Raw genomic sequence first — 24,991 nt, 5'->3', positions numbered from 1 at the left:
CTGCAGGGGAAGTACTCCTGTATGCCGGGTGCGTCATTTAGCCCAAGGCCATGAAACTGATCCTCCGTCTTTGGCTTGTCGAGGGCTTGCTTTTTAAAATTCACAAGTGGTAAACTGTGAATAATAATAAACTGGCTTCGTTCACGGGATCATTGTCAAGGGGTTGGTGTCAGAAAATGCCCCGACAAAAAAAAAAAAAAAAAGCGTTTGAAGTAGGGGGTCATGGCAGCCTTGTCAGTCTTTGTATTTTGTGTCCAGCAACAGACCTTGAAGCTGCATCGTTTGATGTCACAGTGGCTGCTGTGGGACATGCGGACTTTTAATTTGTATATAGTCGACTGCCAAAACCTATTAAAAAAGAATCGCGTTTTTTTCCGATCCGCCTGACTCAAAGCAAATTCTGAAAAATATAAAGGAACATTTTTAAATGAACCTGCAGTCTGTCGGGCTTCACTGCAATTTCTTGAGAGCGCATCACGCACACAACAACTCATGCTATTCGTGGCACACTGACACACACTCTGAGGATACTAAGCAAATAAGAGTACACAGCCCAAAGCTGTGTGCAAACAACATCAGTGCGCGGAACCACGCCGCGCAGGTTGGTTGGAGAGTCAGAGCGTATAGGCAAAGTGTTTTGGTAACTCCGTTACTTCGATGAGCAACAAACGGGAGAGGAACCTATGCGCAATTCTCCCATCGCACTATGCCTTCCCCAGTTTGGGAGGACATCACAGGGCACAACGGACAGACAGAGGACGGAGCAGCGGAGATCCACGACAGGGAGAGAGGCGACGGCGAACGTCTCGTGTGCGCCCTGGAGATGGAGATGACAAACCGCAGCCTGCGAGGTGACTCCAAAGCGGACTGCGTAAACTGCGATGGCTTGATCAGGCGAAACTGCGGGGACTCGGCAGAAGTATCAGTGCCACTGTCACTTCCCGGGAAGCGGACGACTCATATGGAGGGAGACGACCTCTACAGACTTCGAGACAGAAAGCTTTTGATAGAGGACAGAAAGCGTATCTGCGCGTTGGCTTTGGGCACCGCTCTTCTTGGGATTCTGCTCATGATAATCCACGCTGAAATATGCCCCTATGTTAATGAATCGGTAGGTCTAACAAACTAACAACAACAAGTGAAAAGTTGACCCTGTCAGACTTTAGTATAGGAGAAGTAAGAATTGGAAATATAATGTGCCACAGGATCATAGAGATGCATACATGTTTCCATCACTGTTCCTCACTGTTTGTTCTCATTATATGGCATTTTGCAAATATAGTGTATGTCAAACAACCAAATCAGGCTTTGAGGTGATGTCATAAATTTCTCTGATAAAAACTGCGGAGGCTTTAGATTACAGAAGCGTCATCTATATTTGGAAGCAACACCAGCAACAACATTCTACTTAATGTAGAGTAATGCTCCTGGTTTTGCCAGCTGGTCAAGTGAGTTTAGTGTGTTTCTTTTAACTCATTATCAGTTGGTAGGATAATCAACGAAACAAGAGCCTGCTTCAGCATCATGCAGTGGAACTAAAGCTGATAACATTAATGCTGCTGCTGTTGAGCATCATTTCCTCCGCAGCTCCTCCTGTGGCAAATACACATCCAAAATAATCATTCAGACTTGCATTTAATTTAAACTTATGTTGTAATTTGTGGCATATTTCACCAACTAAATTGACCGTATTTGGCACGAAAAAAAAAATCCTTACACAATTGTCTATTTTGGTTGTCATAACAACTTTCTTGATTAGCAGACAGCTCAAACCACTGCGCAGCTCAGCCGCAGAATCTGCACCTGGGCTTTGAACCCCTCTGACCTTCTGATTAGTAAGTCCATTTCCAGATACACTGTTTGGTTGCGCCGGCTCATGACATTAACATGCAGATCTCAGTGGATAACAATGCCAGGCCACACAATCAACAAATTATTAACTCCCTCTGACTTCCTACAGCACACGCCAGCTCCACATGTGGAAAAAAGTTCTCATGCGTGCCTCAAAACATCAGACCACCCTTCATGCTGTGATTGATTACAGTGTCAAAGGGCTCCACATTTCCAGCACACATCAGCTACTCTTCTTTGACAAACTCATGGAAATGTTGCAGGGACTTTTGAAATGTACCTGATGCGTTTACAGATTTGGACCTGGAGACATTGTTAGATTAGCAGTGCTGGCGCAAGTATGACTTTTTGTTTCCAGTACACACATGAACAGAGAACAGGTGTTGTACGATCATTTTTAACAACAGGCATTGGCTTTGGTACCGTGGAAATGCTGATACACTGGAAAAGGGTTCTGTGGTGCAGTTAAAGCATATTATTTTGGAGAGGCTGCACTGCTGATTCAACCATAGATTATATAACTGCTGTGAGCATTCATCCTTACGCTTCATCTGATGGAAGCTGCCACTAAACTGCCTCAGAGTACAGTGTCATCGCAGTGGTGGACAGTGAACAACAGTATTACTAACTTTTTATTCCTGAAGCACTTTTTAAGTATGCCACAGCATATTTTGGTGCCGCTCCATCAGTGTTATCAACATCCTGTAAAGTTATATTCTAGCATACCTTTACATGGCTATGCATGAAAACAGGGCTATTTATGGAACGTTTTCCACATTTCACCTCTTCCCCTGTAGCGAGATTGTTAACAGTACTCCAGGCTATCTTTCCACATCATTTAGTGTATAATTATGGTGTTTGCATGGCCAGTCTAGAAAGTCTCTACGTTCTGACTTTGGCTGTGCTTGTGCCAGGGTTGTGCGCTTCTGTGTGTGCACTGGATGCGACCTCCTGTCATCTTTTTCTCCAACTTTCCTGGAATGACTTTACAATCAAACACAACATCCACACACTGAGACTTAATAGACCAACATCATGTCCAAACTTATAGTTATTGTGTATAATTTTGAGTATTGTTGACTCAACCGTGTATGATTCCACGGAACTGGAAGAGCTGACATGTATTTTTGCTTGGTTTCTGTCACATATAACACATTGTTGAATTGCTTGGTGCCTCTCCAAAGACACTACAACCTATAGAATCACTATGAAGTTGCAAGTCAGTGTGACTTTGTCATCCAACTGTTTAGCTGGTTTCACTTTTCTGAGATCATACATTGTGTGTTATAATGATTTGTGCTTACAGGCAGCTCAATATCGTTTATTTCACACACTGATCGTGTGCACTGTTTTGACCCTGCGCATCACTTGCTTCTCCTCTTTAAACTTTTAATCTTGCTTCATCTAATTTTGAGTTTACCTGTTACTTGTGTAATAATTTTAAAGCAGCATGAGAACAGTCCTGATACATAACGTATCATTTTTCTTGTGTGGTGATCATGCTCCAGTTTTACCTTTTTTTGCTCATCAGTTGCTTTGGTAAATCCTTGCTTACGAATCCTAAAGTTTTTTTGTCAGGACTCAGGGCACTGCTGTCCTCAAAGAATTGTTCAGCAAACAAAAAATGTATTGATTTTGAATACTTTCTAAAAAGAAAATTACAGTGTGATTATTGTAGGTGTCTGCACTGAGTGTCTGTAGCACCAGTGTATGTATGTTGTACCTATAATAATTTTTTGAAGTTTTTAAAGTTTTGAATGCATCTTTTAGAGTTTTCAATTTGAAACTCGTTAATATTTTACTCTCTGTGATGCCTACTTGTATGTTAACTACAGACAATCTACAAGAAAACAAATGAAACCACTCTGTCTCACAAGCTAAATTAGAAAACTAAAGTCGGGTTTGCGGATTGTTGTTTTTAAAAGCATTCATTCTATTCTTTTATACAACATACAAACTGGATCACATTCTTTAGCATTAGATCCAGTATATCTGCTGTACACTGGGTGGACTGTCCTGGTGTTAGAGAAACAATCCATGTTACGGTTAATCCAAATTAGGTTTGCCAGTCTTGAAATGACTGTTTCCAAAAGGAAAATTTCCAGAAAAAATGTTTTGAAACTCAGCAAGAAACTTGTTGTTGTAGTCTGTTATGGTGCGTGGTGAAATGTTGAGCTATTGTGGGGTCTTCTAATTAGTCCTGGATGAAGCACAGACATGATGTGGATAGTACAGCAGAAATTGTGGAAAACAATGTACCTTGCCAATGGACGTCACACCATACCACCTACACACTCAAGTTTCCTCAAGTTTGAAAGTCTTTTTCGGCGTAAATCAGATCCTGTTAAAATCTTCCATTGACGTTGCGTCACTTACTCTTGGATGCATGAATCATGGTAAAAGGTACTCCTTAACCTGATGATATAAGGTGGAGTGGCAGAGCCCCGATTAGTTCTTCAGTCAGTATGTGAACCAATCTCAGTGTGTGCATCTGTGCCTCTAGCTGTCAGTTCCCTGGAATGGAAAGTACTTAATTACAAGCACACTCATTTCAGCAGTCGAGTGGCTTTTTATGTACTTTTTTTGGAGTTCATTATAGAATCATTAATTCCTTTTCGTTAGACTCAATTGCTGTAAATTTCTGGTGAAGCTCCTTGTGGAAAGGCAAGAATCACAGGGTAGCCTGTAGTTATAACAAACTCATAAGGATAATACTTTAATGGAAAGGGAATCGCTGACAAAACCTTTACCACAAAGAAGAAGGTTTAATCTATAAAGTGTCATAAAATGCAGGGTGAAACTATGCTCCTCTTTTCTGAAAAGAAACCCTCAACTATTTAATCTACAGTGACAAAAAATTAATAGCACAAAATCCTTACTATTCTGAAATAGAAATGGTTATTATCATATCTGTGGTCATATCTGTGTTAGAACACAATTCATCACAACTTCAACAAAGTCGATTTGACCAAAATTCATACCACCGCTTTCAGAATAAACACGTCGCTTTTGAATGATTCCTCTGAGAAGGTTCTTGTCACTTATTGACTGCGAAGTTAGTAGCACTGTTGTTCTTTGGTGGTAACTGTTGCGGGATCGTATCCTTCTTGTAGTCTAACAACTCTTTTTTTTTTTGTCTGTTCAGACAGCTCCTGGGAAAACTTTCACTCCAGACTCTGAGATAGACGAAGTTAATCATTTTCCTCTTTACAGTATACTTTTTTCAGTAATGGTAATGGTGCGTTTAGGTGAACTAATAGGGTGACATTTAAGTAAATGATTTTCTTAAACATTAGCTGCAAGATACTGCTGCAGGGACATTAAAGCTTTGATACAACTTAGGTGCGTGCTAAGAATGCCGCATTGGTATGTGCTCTCTGTCTTGAATTGAAGTGAATGACACTTTTTTTAGTCCCAAATTGGAAAATGATTTCTTACTGATAATCTTCACTGTTCATAATAAAAAAAAGTGCCTGCATAGTTGTTGTTGTTGGGAGGAACAACCTTCTGTGTGTTTTTTTTTGGTTCAGGGGAGCTGAAGAAGACTCTGACTGAACACACTTCTTTGCGTGATCACTATGTTGTGTAGAACCTTTATTGAAATATCATTCTTAACAGCCATCAAAACCTCTTGAAGCTTGACATTAGGCATTTTACTTAATTTGCATAACCTGCCAGTTTTTTCACCCATTTCGGAGCAACAGCAGGTCAAAGAAAACATTTAGTCAAGTAGCTTCCATAATCTTTGTGAGTGAAGAAAATGAACTGAATGAAAGCCATTTTCAGCTGTTACTAATAAGTGTCCTTTAAAGCTTTATCTCCTTTGTTTCTGTTTTCTTCCCAGGGCTCACAGATCTCTTTGATTATCAACTGTTCCATAAGCCTGTCCACTGGGTGTCTCCTGATCCTCATTATAGCTTTCCATTATAAAGACATCAGGGTGAGTTAGCCTTTTTCCTCTCATTTGGATGTATTTTGCCCATCGCTCTTTACACCAGCAACATTTGTTCTAAATTAGCTTGGTTAGACTCACATCTTGTTTGTGATTCTCAATGGCAATTGTTTTAGGAGGAACTCTTTGTCCACTGATGATAGCCTCAACATATATTGTCTGTGTTGTGTTTGCTGTATGCGTAATGAAAACAATATTTAAAAAAGAGGAAAAACAAAAACACACACACACACACACACACACAAAACAATCTTGGACAAAAACCTCAGCCCACACTGGCAAGCACAATATTGAAGTTGTGATGTCCTTCCAGTCTACATGGCTCACTGCTGTGGTGTGTGATATCAATATACATTAAGGGATTTGGCTGAAAGTAAACAGAGGAAACAGTCTTTTATTTTCCCTCAAACACTCACAGCATGCATGTTGCATTGAGTGCAGTGGAGACAACAAATTTTGAAAGCCCTTTATGTGTACGTAATTGTATAAAGACTAAGCTACTTTTCCGGGCTCAGTTTCTTTAACCGTCTTTGTCTGCAGGCTGCTGGGTTACTATTCCCAGTCACGTTTAAGTCACGCATCTGATATAAGAGAGGTCTGCTCCAAGTGTATAGAGGAGATAAGGAAGGGAAGGTTTGGGGTGGAGACACCAAAAGACTCAGCGCAGAGCAATGCTGGGTGTAGCAGACTAAATCGTTCAAGAACGTGAAGAGATCTCAAGCAGTAACATAAGGATAAATCATTAATGAAAAAGGGAGGAGAGGAAGATTTTGACAAGATTACTACTAAATTTCTTAATTTGTTCTTCAACAAACTGAGCCACAATAAGCTCTATGTTTATAAAAGGGAATATTCTTACTTCCTCATACAACAATATAGACATTTATTCTTTATCTCCCAGTGATGTGTGCTACATATCTCTAGAGGCTTTAAAATAATTTTCATTTCGCAGTGCTGTGTTTCAGGCACGATGCAGTGTCAGCATTTGCATTTAATCTTTTTTGTCTTTTGTTTTGTTTATGAAATTAAATTACTGAAAAAAACAGAGGTTCTATCTTTTCTTTTATGAAAGTTTCAAGTTTCAGAAAGGGAAATTACAAGGAATGTATCTGATTTACCAGTAAATTCTAGAAACTAAAAATGAAAACTGACCATGGTAACTACAGAGAAGGCAAACAGACAGTGAACAAATGGCAAACTTCAGTAAAGCTCAAACTCAAGCAGTCTTACTTAGGGAGCTCATTCTCCACTGAGTCCATTCTTGAACATTATTTTGTAATTTTATCAAAAGTGATCCTGATCCGCACACTTATTTAGTGGGCTCTACTTTTGCCCATGCTTCAGCTCAGCACTGAGTTCCATGAAATACAGTTTGCAATGTTATCCCTACAACAGTCAGAAAAAGAAACAGAAACAGTCACATATCTCGACTTTGGCTCCTGCCGCGGTGGAGGCACAAAAGAGTGATGCAAAAACAGATGTAGTGAGACAATACAAGGAGCAGACTGAGATCAGACAGACCGAGAAGGAACAAATATATTCATTGAAGACTGATCGGGAACGAAGACGAGGTGAAATCAGCGAGGGCGAGGCAAGTGATAAGAGAAGAAACGCAAAGCTATAAAAGATAGATAATAAAGGGATTGCCAACATAAGACAGGAAGTAAAAAACAAAAACTGCTAATGTAAATAGAGGAGGACAAAGACAGGGTAGCACAGAGGACATCAATGTAAAAAGTAAATGCTGAAAAAAAACAATCAATACAAAATAACGAATAAAATGCAAACAGGAAATAATAATACTGTTGCAGCGTGGTGTGGTCATAGTAAACCTTAACGGTGTTTCAAATTCTGAAGTGAATCTTTGCAAAAGCAATCCATTACCTGTTAGAGGGAAATGGGTTCTTCTATGCCAGTCCTTGGTTTCAGACCAAGGATTAACTGAATGGCCGGATGAAGGGCAACCATAAGATAGATAAAACCCCAAATCAGAACAAGTTTGGGATAGCAGGAAAAATACAAAAAAGAAAAAAACAGTGATTGATTTGATTTTCAGATGTGATTTCCACATTTGCTTTTATTGTCATTTAATTTCTGACAGAATGTCACAAGATCCAGGATTTCATGTTTTGTCTTGTCATCTTTATTGTACTTAGTGATATACATCTATTTTTGGATTGCAGGCTTGCTACACATTCCAAAATAAGTATGAACGGTAAAGCTTTTACCACTTTGTAACGTTATCATTTCTTCCTCACAACACTTCCCTCACACACCAGAAGTTCTGGCATCGAGGGTGCCAAGACATGAGGCATTTCAGGTGTTATCTTTTTTTTTCCCCTTTCTTCCTGAAAACTCTTCTTAAGGTGTGCAACAATACAGGGTCATTGCTGCATTTCTTTTGTTTCAGAATTCTCCATACTTTCTCTTTTGGAGACTGATCAACACGATGGGCAGGTCAGTCTAGTACCCGTACCCTCTTCTTCCGCAGCCATGCCTTCGTGCAGAATGTGGTTTTTCCATTCTCTTATTGAAAAATGCATAGACGTCCCTGGAAAAGATGTCATCTTGAAGGCAGCATATGTTGCTCTAAACCTCAATAAACATTTCTACATTGTTGCTTCCAACACAGAAATATGAAGGAGCTTTTCTGAGGCCACTGATACAACTCCATACTATCGCAGAGCCTGGCTTTTGGACTTGTTGCTGTTAGCAATCTTTTTGTCTTTGGCGTGGAGCACACAAATTCTTCTTACCACAATACACAATTCCACTGTGTCCATCTAAGATGCCTCCATGTCAAGTGAAGTTAATGCTACATCAAGACACGGCTAACGCAAGGCCTCTGTTTTGCACAGTAAAGTTTTAAGGTGCCATTTGTCAATGTAATTCCATAACAAAGTGCTTGACAAAGGTTTCTCACAGAAATCCCTTGTTCATGTGGTTATATCACCCATTGATGAATGCCATTCTCAATGCTCTGCCATCTGGGATTGCAGATCACGGGTGTTCAGTCCAGGTTTGCTCCCTTTGCCCTATGGGCTCTGAAATTCCTCTAGATTCCTTGAATAGCTTAATGATATTATGCACTGTAGAGGGGAAATCTCCACCTCCATTCCTATATTTCTTTAAATAACGTTGTTTTTAATTTTTCCATTCATTTGTTAAATGAACTTCCTCTGCCCATATTTGCTCCTCAGTTCCCAGTCACTGCTTTTGTACCACAACTGAGTTCCAAATAGGTTAGGATGCTGTGTAAAATATGAGTAAAAAACAGAATGCGATGATTTTCAAATCTCATTAACCAATGTTTGGTTCACAATAAAACATTGAAAATGTTGAAAGAGAGAGATTTTATTTTTTCATGAATAAAATCAGCTCATCTTAAATTTTATTGTAGTAACACATCTTAAAGAAAAGTTGGGATTTGTTTACCACTGCGTAGCATCTTTTTACAACAGTCTGCTGCAAACATCTGTGAACTGAAGAGACCAGTTGCTGGACTTTTGGGAAAGGATTGTTGTCCCATTCTTGTCTAATATTGGATTCTTGCGGTTCATGAGTTCTGGGTTTTCTTGGTTGTATTTTGTGTTTCATGATGCTCCAAATTTTTCAATGGGTCAAATGTCTGGATTACAGGCTGGTCAGTTTAGCACCCAGACTCTTGAATTTGTTGAAGAATCTCTGCTGATGTATCACGCGGATTAGCACTGTTTTGCTGAAATATGTGTTGCTCTAATACCTGTATATATCTGTTAGCATCGTTGGTGCCTTATCAGATTTCCAGGCGAGTGAAATCCCAGACCATCAGAGATGTGACCTTTGAACTGAGCACTGATAAAAAAATGGGAAGGTCTCCCTTTTCTTTTGTCTGGAAGATTTAGTGTTCATGATTTCCAAAAATAATTTCAAATTTTGATTTGTCTCACAGAACAGTTTTCCCCTTTGTCTCGACTTCTTGATCATATCCACACCTGTCTTCTACTTTACATTGTAGAGCTTCAACCTGCATTTGTGGATGGCAGGATGAACTGTGCTCACAGACAATGATTTCTGGAAGCATTCCTGAGCCCATACAGCGACTTTCATGATAGAATCATGTCTGTTTTCAAATAAGTGTTATCTGAGGGCCCAAAAATCACGGGCATCCATGTCTGTTGTGTACAGCGATGTCTCCAAATTGTCAGAATCTTTTGATGATATTATGTACTATTGATGATGATGATGAAAGAGCAATTTTTTTGTCAAATTGCTCCCCAAATTTTCATCTAAATGACCCCTATTCCAACAGTTCTTGAAATGTTCTGCAGGTCTGAAATGCAAAAAATGGATGTATATTAGCAATGGGAAAAAAAAGTTATAGAGGCAGAATATGAAATAAGTTGGATCCATACTTAAAGAAAATGCAATAAAAAGATTCAAAGTTTCCATCTCAAGGAGAATTTTCATAATTTGCTGTCCTCTTCCATCTTTTAGCTGTTCATCATTGATCACAACCAGGTGGACTGGCGCATTGCTATGACCAGCCAAAGGGTCCTTGTGATCACCCTGGAGCTGTTGGTCTGTGTCATCCATCCTGTAGGATCATACTGGGATACTGGCCACCATGTCAACTCCTCCTTCGCAGCCCCACTCTGTGTTTCCAGTCACCATGGCAAGGCCCTGTTGGACATGGAGCTGCTGCTTTCAATGCTGATGTTCCTCCGTCTGTACTTGGTGCACAGAGCCATCCTGCTGCACAGCAAAGTGCTACTGAGTGCCTCCTACAGGAGCATAGGCTCGCTCAACAATATCAACTTCACTTTTCGCTTTGTCCTCAAGGTGCTGATGAACAAACACCCGGCACGTACGCTGCTGGTCTTCATCCTCCTCTTCTGGCTAACCGCATCCTGGATGCTTACTCTGTGTGAAAGGTAGGGAAGACAAGAATATGTCTGTAATCAATACAGATAACTAGATCATTTTTGTGTCATAAGGTAAAAGTCAAAAGTGAAACAATTATCTGATATAGTTCACATTCCACATTCAAAGTGGACCCTAAGCACTGTAAATATTACATAATGTAAAATTAAACTCAAAAGTTCTTGAAATTCTTCCCAGTTGTTCATTAATATGTTTCAGTGAATAAGGTGAGTACCATAAAATTTGGAACAGTTTGTCTATATGATAAATATGAGCCCACCTTCGAAACAGTAATCTGTTAGTTAAGCATGAAAACCAGAGGCTTGCTTAAAAACACTAGTATAAACGGGGGTAAAGGCACGAACAAGTGACTCACTTGATGTAGGGGGAAAAAAAAATCAAGTATGAACAAATTAAATTATTTTAAAGTATTTGAAAGTTGTGAAATGCGGTGAACTGAGACTGTCACGTGTGGGTGAGTCTGAAAATGTGTTTTCCTTGTAAAGCAAGACAGCTTATTTGTACAAAGTTGTTGTTACTTTACAATTTACAGTGTAAAATCCAAAATACTTCCAAATACCACTCCTCAGATTATTTGGGGTTGTAATTTTCTTCTTATGATGGCTTTGCTCACTTGTTACCAAGAGCCTTTGGTCTGAGGCATTTGCAGATTTTACATACATCCAAGTTTTCCCGTGTTCAAACTTACTCCCTTGTTTTCCTTTTTACTGCACCAAGCTCCTTCCTTGTGTCCAGTCATTTTGCAAAGCTAAGCTGTCCATCTGCTCACTGAAATTCCATCTCTTATCCACTATTTCAGCCATTCTCATCATGGCGGTGTAAGATCAGCTAGACTAACAAAGTCAAAATAACTGCAACAGCTTTGACCATGATTCCAACAACAGAAAAAATGGAGGAAGCTGAGATGCTGCACTGCTGCTAAAAGTGTTAATCTATCGGGTTGAATCTGATGTTGAAATTGTTGGGGTAATTTTGTAATTAATTGGGGTAATTGATGCTGCTTGTTGTTTTGTCCGAGAGTTTACCAGCTTCAAATCCTGCTTAGCAGTTTTTCAGAACCACTCTGTGCTACTTCCCCTTCACAGTGGGATCTTTTTTCACAACAAAAAAGAGGTCGTTCCTCGAAGAGACTCTACCTCCACAGGGCAAAATGTTCAAAATAGGTGCCTTAGTTCCTGGAGTGGAAAGTAGCTGGTTGGATATAGTGACGAAAGAGGTATCGATGTTCTCATCTAACCTTTTCCAAGTAAATAACCACATTTTTCCAAAATAGTGAATTATCAGTTTCTTTGATTGTGAGTGAAAGCTCAGGATAGCAATGTTTCTTTTTCTCTTTGAGTGGCATTTTTGCTTGGTTGTTTTGGGTTTTATGAGAGAGCTGTGTTGAGCAGGATCAACACATTAATTGAACACAGTAAGTGGAAAAAGTAACACAGGAAGAATGCTGGTAACTTGTTTCCCCCTGTGATCATTAGAGACTAATTTTCATCCATTCACACTTTCAGTCACCTTTATGAAATTGAATCACAACCAGAGTCCCTTATATTGAACTGTATGAATATATGTGACTGTCCCCAAGTCACAAAAATCAAAGCAGGTTCTTCTAATGAAGTCCACGAAGTCTGTGTATTATTTTTCTTTCTGTGAGAGATTTTTTTCTTTTTCACTGCAATAGACAAGCATGTTTAAAAAAAATCGAAATTCATACAACTAAGACACAAACACAAACAACACCTCTGCCTATTACCGTCCACAAACTTTCACTAACAGCTACCTTCCACAAATTCGCAGTAGTTTAACATTCCTCCTCAAGATGCATTTCTAATAATTTTGTCGTTCTAACAATATTCCCTTCAGTGTGATCATCTGCAGTCTGTTTGGTTGTTTGAACAATGTGAGGTCATTTATTTAATCTAAATCTTAATGGGAGGTTTTACTTGTCTTCAGCTTGTGTGTTTTGGTTTGTCAAAAATAATAAGAGTGTGTGGATGATGGCTGATAAGACCACCAAACCTTCCAACAATAAACACCAGTCTTTCTCCATATCGCTTGATTAGCACATATGAGACGCGCTCATACTCTTTCATGACTTACGTGTGGGGTTTCTGCCAAATGTACATTAGACTTGTTCGTTACAATGTTTTACAAGTTTATACCATAGCCACTTTTTGACTTCCAGCACTGATAACACAGTGTGATGAGCTTGGCAACACCTTTACCAAACACTCATGACTCTATGCGCCCCAGACAGAAAGATAAAGAATAAAGGATTTGTCACATCTATAGGCAGATTTGTAGACAAATATCTAACAGGTTAGCACCACACTCTGATGGTAAATTTCCAGAATGTAATTGTATCAATAAAGAGGGTCTTGGATGTCTGTAATATTCAACAAGAAACATGACATTAGAAAAATCTAATCCTTCTCTGGAATTATCACCCTGGTAGATAACTGCAGTAGAGATATGTTTTTAACAGTTTTGCTCAAATTCTGAGCTATTTTGCCAATAATGAGCAAATTGTTTTGTGAATTTTGGCTGTTTGCACTGATTAAAAAAAAAAATATTTTGCTGGTCTTACCTTTCCTGGAGTAACAGCTTTTGAGTTAAACAAATCACACAATCAAAGCGGGTATGTTTGTCATCTGTTGCTAACCTTAAATATGACCCATACCAGCTTGCAGTTAAGTAATGCCCGTGTGACAACAGGAGGGATATACAATTCATATGAGCCTTTCCACATTGGAAAAAACATCATCCTCAAGTTAATTCTTTAATAAGCCCTGAAATCTTCATAAGGAGACAGGAGGGGAGGTTGGATAGCATGTGATGTGCTGCATTTTCAATCAATCATGCGTTCATGATATGATGCCATGTGTTGTAACGCATCCTTTACGTTCATTGATGGCATTTTGCTGGTTGCCACGGTTGCATTTAAACACATGACAAAATTAGTGAGTTGCTGGTTGGGTTTAGGCAGTAACTTCACTTGGTTTGGGTTAGAACATCATCATGGTAAGGGCTAAAATACTTTTTTTCTCCCTTCTTTTTACAACGCGACCGTACCTTCACGGATAGCATTTTACACATCACACGCAGTTGCTTTCACGACCACAAGAGGCTAAAGGTAGCATATTCCTCAAATAGAGGGGTCTACCTGCATGAGTATATGAGCCATGTTTGGGAGTACATGCACTTCTTTTTTCTTTCTTTTTACCATTTACAATTCATGTTCAATCAACTGAAGACATACAAACTACAGATATTGCCCCTTTAGATCTATGATGTGCAAGGTCTCTAAATTAAATGTAAGAACTGATTAATAATATCTGATTTTGTTTTTATAGATGAATCTTTTCTCGTTGAAAAAGAAAAACTGCTCATAATTTCAACAAAAATAATCAAACCTAAATCGATGACCCAGAAATGTGTAATACATATTTTCATTCCTTAATTTTAAGGAAACCTTAAGGGAAGTGATCAGGAAATCATTGACAACTAAAATTAATCTGATGAAAGAATATTAAATATGATTGAATTATAGTTACATTAAAGACAAATGGTGTAAATGGTCATTCCCGTTTAGATTTGAGGTGATTATGTTAGAGTTTTTGTGGTTTGGCTAAGAATGTGTCTGGTGTCATAACATTATAAGTGCAGTGGGATCCATAATACTTCATGTTTCAGTATGACAGTCTGCGGTTCTGCTCCCTCCCCCCTGCAGGCAGGCCCAAGCATCGACGGGGCACATGGATATGGCCCTGTGGCTCATTGCCATCACCTTCCTCACTGTCGGCTATGGGGATGTTGCACCCAACACTAGCTGTGGCAAGGCGGTGTGTCTCCTCACTGGCGTCATGGTAAAAAAATTGATTTACTTGTTGAGAATATTGTACATAACAAATATAAATGTCTTGAAAGAATCGACATGCAATTGCATGCTTTCATGGGACTTTTTGAATGTTTTGGTGTTTTATACGAAAATGATGAAGCCAGACCTGCAGTGGGCTTTGTTTCACTTCTGTATTTATTTAAAACGTAACCATCTGACCCATTTCTCTGTCAGCATATCTCATACTGGACAGAAACAATGTTTTCTGTTTGTGTACTGTTCATTTTTTCATACTGTGGTGTTTCTCTCTCTAGATCTAATGTTTTGTTGCCCTTCGTGCTCTTTTCTCTTGATTATTTTCAGATTCTTTTGCCCCTTTTTTCCTCTCCCCTCTGCTGTATCTATTCAACTTCTGTTCTGCTTTGGTTAATTTTGGTTAATATTTTATTCAATTCCTTCTCAATATATTTTGTTCAGATGTATCCCATTTTGTTGCTTTCTGTTCTTTTTCCATGTTGTTTCACTCCTTTCTGATGCTGTTCCACAGCAACACCCCTTCCCCCCTTTTTCCTATAAAAAATTTCCCATTTCATTTCGGGCCAGTTTGATTTGGTTGATTTCTTTTCTCAGCCTTTTGTAACCCACTCGACAGATTATACTTTTGCAAGACATTAGTGGTACCTTACTACAAAAAGACAAAGAGATCTGAATGGAGGGTGATGGATTTGCCTCTCTCAATGATTTTTAAATTCAACAGATCAGCATAGAAAACAACAAAGTCAGTTAGAATTACTGATTACACAGCCCATGTCTAGAGGAGCAAATAAAAGCAAAATAAGAACAGACATTATTGTTTTTACTGCAATGCAGAATGTAACAGGTTTATTACAAAGGTCAGAGATAGAGTTGGACATTAAAGAGATGAGAAAAAGTTACAGTAAAATAAGACAAACAGTTAGTCACTGACAGTGAGGAGTGGCTGTGTTTGAACAGGCAATACACTTTGCTAACGCCTCAAATTCCACTACAAGCAGATAAGAATCACTGCAGTGGTTCTGGATATGGGCACGGGTCCGGTTTAGGCACCTCTGTGACAGAGTGGAAAACAGTCTTCCTGGTCTTTTCCTCTGTATGTCTCCATCTGCCTTGTTTTTATAAGTCCCCCCCTTATAAGGGAAAACTTTCCACCATATCCATTTTTAGGTGGTTTATTGCTTTTGGCGCTGCTACAACAGGAGGGCGTGCCAACCTGTGCCCGCAGTTTGGAAAAAAAAAAAGTAGAAAATTCCTACTCCCATCAGGGCAGCTCTGGGAGCTTGCATCTGTAGGGATGCTCACACCTGTAATATGACAGAGAGGCTCTCTGGTCAGCACTTCGGCTACACTCCTCCCGTAACTCAATGTGCAGCTGTGTTCAGGGGTTGACAACATTGTTTGTAGACCAGCAGTGTGTGGATGGATCCCAGGAAAGACTGTATATCTCCTGGGTTTTGCAGACTGTGTAATGATAGATGTTTTGTGGCTGTTGGCGTAAAGGATAAATATATCTTTCAAAAGTCTGACAGAAGCCTTTTTAATGCTTATGCTTCATCTTTCTATCTCTTTTTCTCCCTCTCTGTTGCAAGCCCAAAAGAGGGAAAACAGGTAAAGACCGGTTAACTCTGATCATGTTGTGTCCTATGACATGTCTTTTTGTGTTAGTATGTGAATGATGTTTGCTCTGTAGCCCACTGGGTTACTCACTATCACTCTCCAGTTCCCTGTCCAGCAATAGCATGAAGCTATTCTCAGAGGAAACCCGTACTATTATAGTGCCATTGAGGCTTGTCTAACCATTGGACTTTTTGTATAAATATAACGTGATTTATTAAAAGTAACCATCTGAGATATGAAGATAAACATTGACTTTTCTGAATACCCTCTATCCTTTGAGGGCAATAAAGTAGCAAAGAACACCGTTGTGGATTCAAACAAATCAGATTTAAAGTCAGACTGTAAAAGTTACCGTCAGTTTTGTCTTAATGTTCTGATTCCTCTTTAAAAAAATCATTGAGCATCTGGCAGAACACATGCTGAAAAGCTGTGTCTGTGTTGGGTTTCAGGGTGTAGCCTGCACTGCCATGCTGGTGGCCATCGTAACGGAGAAGCTGGCATTAAACAAAGGAGAGAAACACGTGCACTTCTTCATGCTGGACATCCAGATTTCTAAAAGGGTGAGCATGTTGTCTTTCTCAGCAAAGGTATAAAATGACTTTATGAGAAAATCACTCCCGTTTAACAAGTTGTGGATTATTCTTTGCATTCGTTTGACAATTTTCTTAATTTGACATAAACCAGCTTTGTTTTTTACGCACATTCACTTCAAGTCATACATTCTCTATGCTTCAAAGTGCACGGCGATGCTTCAGATTTCTTTTACTGCCCCTTTCCTACCACCCTGCCAGCTGTTGGATTACCATATGTTAAATCCATCAAAGTTCGAAGATCAACTTACTCAGATTTGAAACTTGTTCAAGTTAGATATTCCATTAAAATGAACATTATGTCTTCATTTATTGTCACAATCACTGGAACATTGCATGGTAATGCTGCTGTGAGGACAGAAGGGTACGAAATGTCTGCTGCACAGTCAGACCACAATCATGTCAACAAACATGTTGTATTCTTTGGAAAATGCTTGATAGTCATGTTAAGTTTTTGTTGAATTGAATTTGCCAAAAAAAAAAAAGATTTTTGCTCACTTACAGGGAACTCATCAAATGAAAGAGTGAAACTATTTTCCGTAGTCCTTTCTTTTAACCCAGAAAATGTTCACATCAAGGAAAAAAAAGAGAAAATTACATTAAAAACGTGAACATTTGCCTCATGTTTACACGTTCATTTTTTTTAACAAAAGCACAAGTTGCCAATTTCCATGCAGCATGCAGGTTTTGTTTTTCGATTTTGTTTTTCTGTTTATTTGCTTTCTCAGATAAAACACACGTGAGAACACGATAATGTGGGGAAAAAAGTAGGGACATGAGGCCTTCCAGCGTCTTTATAGCCTCTTTAAGGTGTCTAGCAGAGGAAATAATCTTATCTCTGTCAGGAAAGAAGCTGGTGTCAGTTCAGATCAGTGCAGTGCAAGGCAGGAAACTCTGAGCTTACGCAAGAGTTTGCGTGTATGCGAGAGAAATGGTTTGCAGAGGAGTAACTGCAGTTATAAGCTTGGGCAGGGTTTGAAGTTTTTTCCAAATTGATGGGAAGACGGAGGTGGTTTGACAAAACAAATGCGAGTGTAGACTTCAATAATTGTTACAGATCCTACAGTGCGTGTTTTGTAAGCAGTGCCACAGCTCCTCATCAAACTGCGTAGCAAACTCTTACAGCAGTAGCTGCACTTTTGGAGGATGCAACCATTTCCTTTCTCCTGGTGGCTGCATCCTGTCTCTAGGTGCATCTTTGCAGTTTGCTTGTGGCTCTGTTGCCTTGTGTGCGTGCGGGCATCCTTCCGAGCTATCTGGTGCAGTCCAGATTTACACTGATGGGAACAAGGGAAGACATCTGGATGCAAACACTGACAGATTCTATTTATAACAACCACAACAGGGCCAGAGTGACATCATCACGGGGCAGTTGCAGTGATTTGCGCAGGAAAACAAACAGACAAAAATAGTGTCAAGGAGATGAGTGCAGAAAGACCTGAGCTCAGACAGTCTGGCCTTGTGTTTTGGGCTTTCTGTGAAAAAAGACCTAACAGTTCTTTATTATCTGAACTCAGCATCATAGGTCAAAAGGGAGGAACAGGAAAGTCTATCTGGATTTAATCAGCTGCCTTGGGTGACGCATGCTTTAATGTCCTGTACTGAAACATCTAAAAGATATAAAGAAGCTGTTATAATTGTCATTAAAGCTAGCTTATCTCGATGGTCTTATGACTGTATCTCTGCTCACGGAAACCCCAAGTCTGATCAGTCAATTTCAATTTTTCCGTCTCTTTTTATCAGATCCGCCATGCTGCTGCTAATGTTCTTAGAGAATGCTGGCTTCTGCATCGTGCAAACCTGACAAAGGGCAACCGTGGCGAGCACCGAAGACACCAGAGGTGCCTTCTGGAAGCCATCAGAGTGTAAGTTGATGCCTTCAGTGGGTGTTGGTTTGTATGCCTTGCATGTGTATTTTATGGGTCATTAGTTTGTGTCAATATGCTTAACCACAGAGTAACCGAATGTGACGGCTAATTTAGATTACTAATTAGATTTGTTTGCACCTCTCCTGTCGGCAGGGCATAAGAATGTGAATCAGGGTCCACCCTTGCATTTTGTAGAATCCAAGTCTCTTGTTCCTGGGGAATGACTGACTGAAATGATTAAGTTTTGAAGATATTTCACACATCCCTTCTCCAACGCTCATCAAGAAAAAGAACACAGAAATTTGTTGCGATGAGGCGTCATTTTTGCACTTTTTAAAGACGCATCCTCCTGTTATAGAGCCCCGAACTCCTCTACCAAGAACAAGTGGATTACAGAAGCCAGGAAGTGCAGAAGTGTGATTATGTGCTCCATTATCCTGTCAACAGGCTTACATGTGTGAGTGTATGGTAGCCTGTGTGGAGGGGTTGTGCTTCCTGCTTTAAAATGGGCTGAACCATTACAAATAAACACTCTGTGGAAAGTATGAGCAGGAGGACCTTCCACACCTTGGTATTAACAGTATACCGTAATGAGACTCCATCACCCCATCATTCCTATGTTCTCAGAGGCTGGGAGCTTTATGACAATATCGGTTTCAATTGATTTCTTTCCTCTTTCTTCTTTTGCTGGTACCTTTGCTTTCATCCATCTGCGCTCCTAAATTTATCCCTTTTCCACCTCTATATGTCAGAAAACCCTCTAGCAACGTTTTATAGCTTTTTAACAAACTCAGCATGACCACTCCATGCTGAGGAGTGGAATACTTGTCAGCATATTCTTCCCCAAATCAGAGGTTCTGCATTGTGCCAGGTCTGTTGTATTTGTCCAAAAATAGGACACTCCATCTGTAGATAGGCAATCCAGTGCACATATTCAAGCTTTTAAACCCTTTAAACCTTAATAATATATATATGTATTTATATACATATATAGTGGGAAAGTGAAAGTCCTTCAAGTCATATTTAGATTTAATATGATACTAAAATACTTTGACACAACAGAAATCTAACAGACATTTTTCTTCACTCAGATTTCGACATCTACGCCTTAAACAAAGAAAACTGAGAGATTACGTCAGTGAGATGGTGGACCTTCCAAAGGTAAACAACAGCTAACACTGGAATATCCTGTAAATGTTTCAGAGTAAAGACAAAAAAATAGAAATAATTCATTACCCGTTTTTACAGTACTTATCTTTAAGCGTTGAGTGATCGCTGGAAATGTGAGGGACTAAGGTGCAACTTTGAGTAACTGATTTATAAGGAAAACTACAGGTGTAGTCAGGCCCTTAGTCAAAAATAAACTGCGCTACAGTCATGTTACATGAAAGTTGGAGTCTGACAGGCCTGCTGTAAAGGTTACTTCTGTTACTGAGAGAACAAAGCTGAATGCCTCGCATTGGTAAGCACAGGACACAGAACTGACAAAAAAAAAGCTTGCTGCTATTGGCTTTATTTCAGAAATACACCTGAGTTGACTGCGTTGTACTGTGGATTTCACCAGATGCAGATGATCATGTGTGACCTTAGTGCCAACTGGAATAACTCCTATCGGGAGCTGGAGCAGCGTATCCTGTCCATGGAGCAGAAGCTAGACGAGCTGAGTCGCTGCTTCCAGCAAACGTCTGAGCTGCTGTCTGAGGTTCTGCGTCACCGCAACCCGGAGATCAGGTAAACAACACTCGCAGTGTGACAACACTGCAGGACGCAGTGCTGCAGCTGAGCTTAACTGCACAGTTCCGCTTCGGAGAATAACCTTTTTATTGTTGTTTGTTTCTGCAGGTGACATGGCCACAAACACTTCAAAAAAAGGTGTTGAAAAGTGTCCTTAGTGTTCTCATCTATAGAACCAGCGATACATTTTCCTGCGACAGACGCTTGACATGCTGACCCAGATCTGACATACCTTCGAAAGATCTCATCCTCTGGCTCAGTGCAGAGAGCACTACTCAAAGACTTGTTGCTGTAAAATCACACGGATAAGACAGACTTCCATTTATGTGGGAAGAATCTGAGACGTTCGCTGTACTTTCAGCAGATCTACTCACGAAAGAACTGAATTAATCTGAACAAGGAAAGAAGGTCCGAGGAGAATCTGATAAAACCAGTGTCACAGGCTGTCTAAAATGCTACTCGTATGATTTTACTGATGAACTATATTACTGCCTGATTCCTGTGGAATAAGATGTACTTTATGTGTTAATTTTATTCTCATTTCTTTGCAATAATTTACACCGTTCACTCTACCATTTCTAGATGAACCTGTCATTAATCCTTTTTCTCCCCAATAGCAGACATTCTGATGGTTAACGGACTGATTATTGTTTTCAAACTCTTATCCGATACTGCATCACATCTAACAAATGATCATTATTATGCTTTCCCCTCGCAATCAACAGGAACTGTGATGGAAAATAAGTGACTAAGCATCAGAAAATAAAGATATAAACGTTATTTCCAACTTTTAAACGCACGGGATTCCAGTGGTTATCGACATTTAAGGTTGTACCTGCCCGATGCAGGAGAAGCATCTAACAGTTTACACCTGCTGGGAACAATGAAATAAGAGTCCAAGCTGCATTATTAAGCTCAACTCCTCCACCCAGTGGACCAAGAGGAAAGTAAACAAATCATTCAGAGAAAAATCGGTCATATCATATAAGAACCATTAAAAAAGGCGTCACTTTGCATTTTAATTTGAATATCAAGACCGTTTCAGTGCCGAAATATGGGATTCATTACAATTAAATGGAAAAAAAACAAATCAAGGGAACGGAAACTCCCAAATCTCAGAGATGAGAATGCACTTTGTAAGAAAACAACAGCCAAACTGGAGCTACCTTCTTCTCTGGATGATAAACTGGAGTTTTAAAGCATTTTAATTTCATCCAACACTGAAAAGGTTCCCTTTGGGTAAATTTGTACTCTGGTATGTTTTCAAATGTTCCTCTGAGGATGTTTACTTTGAATCATTTGCACACAGTGAAAACAACTCTCCAGAACAGAGCATGCTTCTAATTCCAAACGATTAAGAATGAATGTGTTTGTGATTCTTTTTCTCATTTGCTAACACAGGTAAATTAAAGAAAACAGTGACTACCAAATGACGTGTGAGATCTTTGATTTAGCATTTTGTTTTCAGCTGAAGGTCATAGTTGAGAAGAGTTCCTAATAAAAAAACAACTAAATGTGTTTCGATGTCATAGAAATCTTTGAGTGTTCATCTTGTTTTTAAGTTGGTGCCATATGTATGCCGAGGGCCTGAAAAACTGCAGTCCACAGTCACATTTGAAGGGCATTCTGCATTTGTTCTTCACTTTAATTGTACGTCCAGAATGGGATTTTTTCAGTGATTTGCCCGTCAGGTGCTGCGCTAAGACTTTGGCTCCTGTGAAAGTCTCCCCGCAGCTGACACAGATGTAGCTCATGGCCTCCGCGTGCTGCACACAGTGGCGCAGCAGGTGCAGTCGGTGCTTAAAAGCTCGGCCGCAATGGCACTGATGAGAGCGGCGGCCTCTGTGGTGGTAGCGGTGGCTGATGATGAAGGAGGGTTGTCGGAAGATGGCACCGCAGTGCCTGCAGTGACAAGGGACCTTTGAGCGCCATCCTGTGTTCATACGTTTTATCAAAGCCACATCCTGGCTGTCATTCTCAAACAAGGCCAGAATGGAGGGTGATGAAGAGCCAGGATCAGAGGCTGCAGTGTCTAGAGTTGGGTCAGTGGCAGCGGCGGAGGCAGATGAAGGGGCAGAAAGACAGCTCGAAGGGCAGTTGACAGAGGCAGCAGTAGAAACCAAGCAAGAGGACGAGCTAGACTTCCCAACGGCGGGCTGTGATGCAACCGAGTTTTGACCTACTCGCAGTTTTCCATTAATGGCCTGGTTTCCCACGCCTGGAGGAGAAATGGCTGACTTGGCTCCTGTTGTTGTAGCGTTCTTATCAGTCAACCATAGCGGGTTAGTTATGATGCACACTTTGGTGCTGACCACCGATGAGTGAACGTTGGTGATGTGAAGCGCCAAAGTTTTGTCAGAGGTAAAAAAGGATTTACATATGTTGCATGGTTTTGGCATTGACTCGGGACAAAAAAGTACCAGAGGCAATTTGAATCCCCGGGGACACTGGTGGGAATAGTACGAGAGCTCGTTAGCGAAAACCTGGAAACAGACGTCGCAGGAATTCAAAGGCATGTGGTGTTCCTGTAGAGCCGCTTCAGTGAGAAAGAGCTTCTTGCACAAAACACACTCATATTTTATCCTTACACCAGTGCAATGCAGCAAATGGAGCTTTAGTGATCTAAATGGCCCTCTACCACACTGTTCACACATTTCAGTGTTATAACTGGGGACGGATGCAGGGGCCTCCTCAGAGTCTGAACTGTTAGAAGAGTCACTTGTATCAGGGGAACTTAATTCTGACAGCGTATCTTCTGAGCTAGTTGAAGTATCGTCTCTCTCGCAATCACTTTCCTTGCCAAAATCCTCCTCATCTTCTCCCAGTACGTACTCCATGCTGGTTACAGACACCTCAGAACCTTCAAGCTCTGTCACAATTCTTTGTTCAGGCTTCAAATATGACACAGAGTCACAAAGGACTGAAGTTGTGCTTTCCTGTTCCGGCACCTCCTTAGAAAAGTTGCCATTTTTCTGCTTCCAATAAGATGAAGATGAATCGTCTTGAAATGACACAGAGCTTGTGTTGTGTGTCTCTGCATGCTTGTTCAGCTCCCACACATTACTGAAGGACTGATGACACACAGAGCAGAGGGGCGGCGAGTGTGCATTATCCAAGTGTGTGGAAAGTGATATCAGGCGACGGAAAGTAACCTTGCAGATGTGGCATGTGGCTTTGATATTGTGACTTTTGTAGTGCATCATCAAGCTCTTCAAGTTGCTGATTGGTTTGCCACACTCCCAACATTTGGTCTCTGGGTGGGTACCAGACATATGACTTTTCAAGGGTACGCACCACTCCTCATCACTGCTGGATTCATCAGACATAAGGAGCTAGACAGAGTAACCTCTGGTAGTCTGCAAGTGAAAGAAAGGTGGACTAAATCACTCAAAATGTTGAGAATAAATTCAATACAGTTTCATACATCATCATTTCAGCATAGACATTGCAGGAATCAGCTTTTTTTTGTCTCATGATCAGCATTTTACAAAAACTGCTGAAACTACAATTTAATTAGCCAACGACAAAACAAAAGATCAGTTTAAATGACATGATCATTAATAACCGGTCATTTCTTTGAGTAAATTATGACAAAAGCAGGATTCACTGAACAATCCGGGACAGATTGCGACATCATTTTGTAGAACTATTTGTGGTCCTCCTGAGAGGAATCTGCATGGGATGAATGAATTACACTGACACCAACGCAGTTCATACCTGAAATTAACTTGCTTTTTAGGTGAGCCAGTCACGAGTCAACAGCTCTAAGTGCAGGTTTGATCACGCTGAAATTTATCGAGAGGGCAACGTATTTTCATAAATACTATGTTTATGTGAATTCTTCTAAATTGTGCAATAGCTTGGTGTGTCTATATACATGCAAAGTTAAAGTTGGTGTATGTGACTGAGCAGGATAAAACTAACTTTTTGACAGCTGCCAAACCACTGATCAGCATTAATTACATGCACACTAATGACCTATAAGAACAATAACAGTACTATAACATAGTAATTATAGTACACATCGTATATAGTCCCCTTTTTTTCTGAAAAAGCCAACGTTTTAACGTGTGTTATAGCAAAAAGATACATCTGTTGTTTAGCTATCTTATACAATCCAAAAGAAAATATCTAACACTACCTACACAGGTAACCCCTACTTACCCCTGCCCACTGGTACCAGCGGAAGCCGATGGTTGGTCGAAGTCACTTAATTTAAAAAAAACCACAAACCCTGCGTTGGGCTACCTTTAATACTAATAATCACAAAAAAACAAAATAATATTTTCAGAAGATGAACAGTGACTCTTAAGCTTCTGAAGATGTGTTTGGAACATATTTAATTAACTGAAAAAGGTGATTTTACAAGAATATCGACCACGTTACAAATCGAAAACACTTATGGCGACCAAATGCTACACCGAGCTTATGTATATCCGGTTTAAACCGGAAGACTGAGGCATACATCTCCCAGAATGCATCACTTTTCTTATACGGTCTCATGGCAGTTTTTGCTGAACAGTGTAACGTCAGTTCATGGATTGGATAGTTCTAAATGTATAGAAATTTGATGTATGCAGAACTTGAA

The 24,991-nt window shown here is 39.9% G+C and overlaps 2 protein-coding genes across 3 annotated transcripts; one reads left to right on the top strand and one right to left on the bottom strand.

The window, feature by feature from the left end:
- Positions 1-464: 464 nt before the first annotated feature.
- On the top strand, positions 465-21,157 carry kcnn4 (potassium intermediate/small conductance calcium-activated channel, subfamily N, member 4). 2 transcript variants are annotated; one of them, XM_072394513.1, is made up of 9 exons: positions 465-1,111; positions 5,696-5,791; positions 10,280-10,716; positions 14,451-14,586; positions 16,661-16,771; positions 18,545-18,666; positions 19,761-19,830; positions 20,234-20,400; positions 20,512-21,157. In XM_072394513.1, the coding sequence occupies exons 1-9, from the start codon at positions 707-709 to the stop codon at positions 20,513-20,515; spliced, it is 1,548 nt and encodes a 515-aa protein (XP_072250614.1). In that variant the 5' UTR covers positions 465-706; the 3' UTR covers positions 20,516-21,157. The 2 variants fall into 2 exon arrangements, with proteins under 2 accessions (XP_072250614.1, XP_072250615.1); XM_072394514.1 differs by lacking the exons at positions 16,661-16,771; positions 18,545-18,666; positions 19,761-19,830; positions 20,234-20,400; positions 20,512-21,157 and adding an exon at positions 14,922-15,249.
- Position 21,158: 1 nt separating this feature from the next.
- On the bottom strand, positions 21,159-24,832 carry LOC140316606 (uncharacterized). Its single transcript, XM_072394510.1, has 2 exons — positions 24,568-24,832; positions 21,159-23,759 (listed from the first exon to the last, which is right to left on the bottom strand). The coding sequence occupies exon 2, from the start codon at positions 23,727-23,729 to the stop codon at positions 21,930-21,932; it is 1,800 nt and encodes a 599-aa protein (XP_072250611.1). The 5' UTR covers positions 23,730-23,759; positions 24,568-24,832; the 3' UTR covers positions 21,159-21,929.
- Between the last annotated feature and the right edge of the window lie 159 nt (positions 24,833-24,991).

The sequence above is a fragment of the Leuresthes tenuis genome, unplaced genomic scaffold (genome assembly GCF_036924035.1).
Source record: "Leuresthes tenuis unplaced genomic scaffold, fLeuTen1.0.hap1 SCAF_10, whole genome shotgun sequence".
NCBI lineage: Eukaryota > Metazoa > Chordata > Actinopteri > Atheriniformes > Atherinopsidae > Leuresthes > Leuresthes tenuis.
Note: the sequence above shows the minus strand (reverse complement) of the source record. Positions and strands in the feature narration are given on the sequence as shown.

Excerpts from the sequence above, each read along its gene's own strand:
- kcnn4 (XM_072394513.1), top strand. The coding sequence starts at position 707 with ATGCCTTCCCCAGTTTGGGAGGACATCACAGGGCACAACGGACAGACA. Across the intron at positions 5,792-10,279 it reads TCCATTATAAAGACATCAGG|CTGTTCATCATTGATCACAA; the intron begins GTGAGTTAGCCT and ends TCCATCTTTTAG. Across the intron at positions 18,667-19,760 it reads CTTCTGGAAGCCATCAGAGT|ATTTCGACATCTACGCCTTA; the intron begins GTAAGTTGATGC and ends TTCTTCACTCAG.
- LOC140316606 (XM_072394510.1), bottom strand. The coding sequence starts at position 23,729 with ATGTCTGATGAATCCAGCAGTGATGAGGAGTGGTGCGTACCCTTGAAA.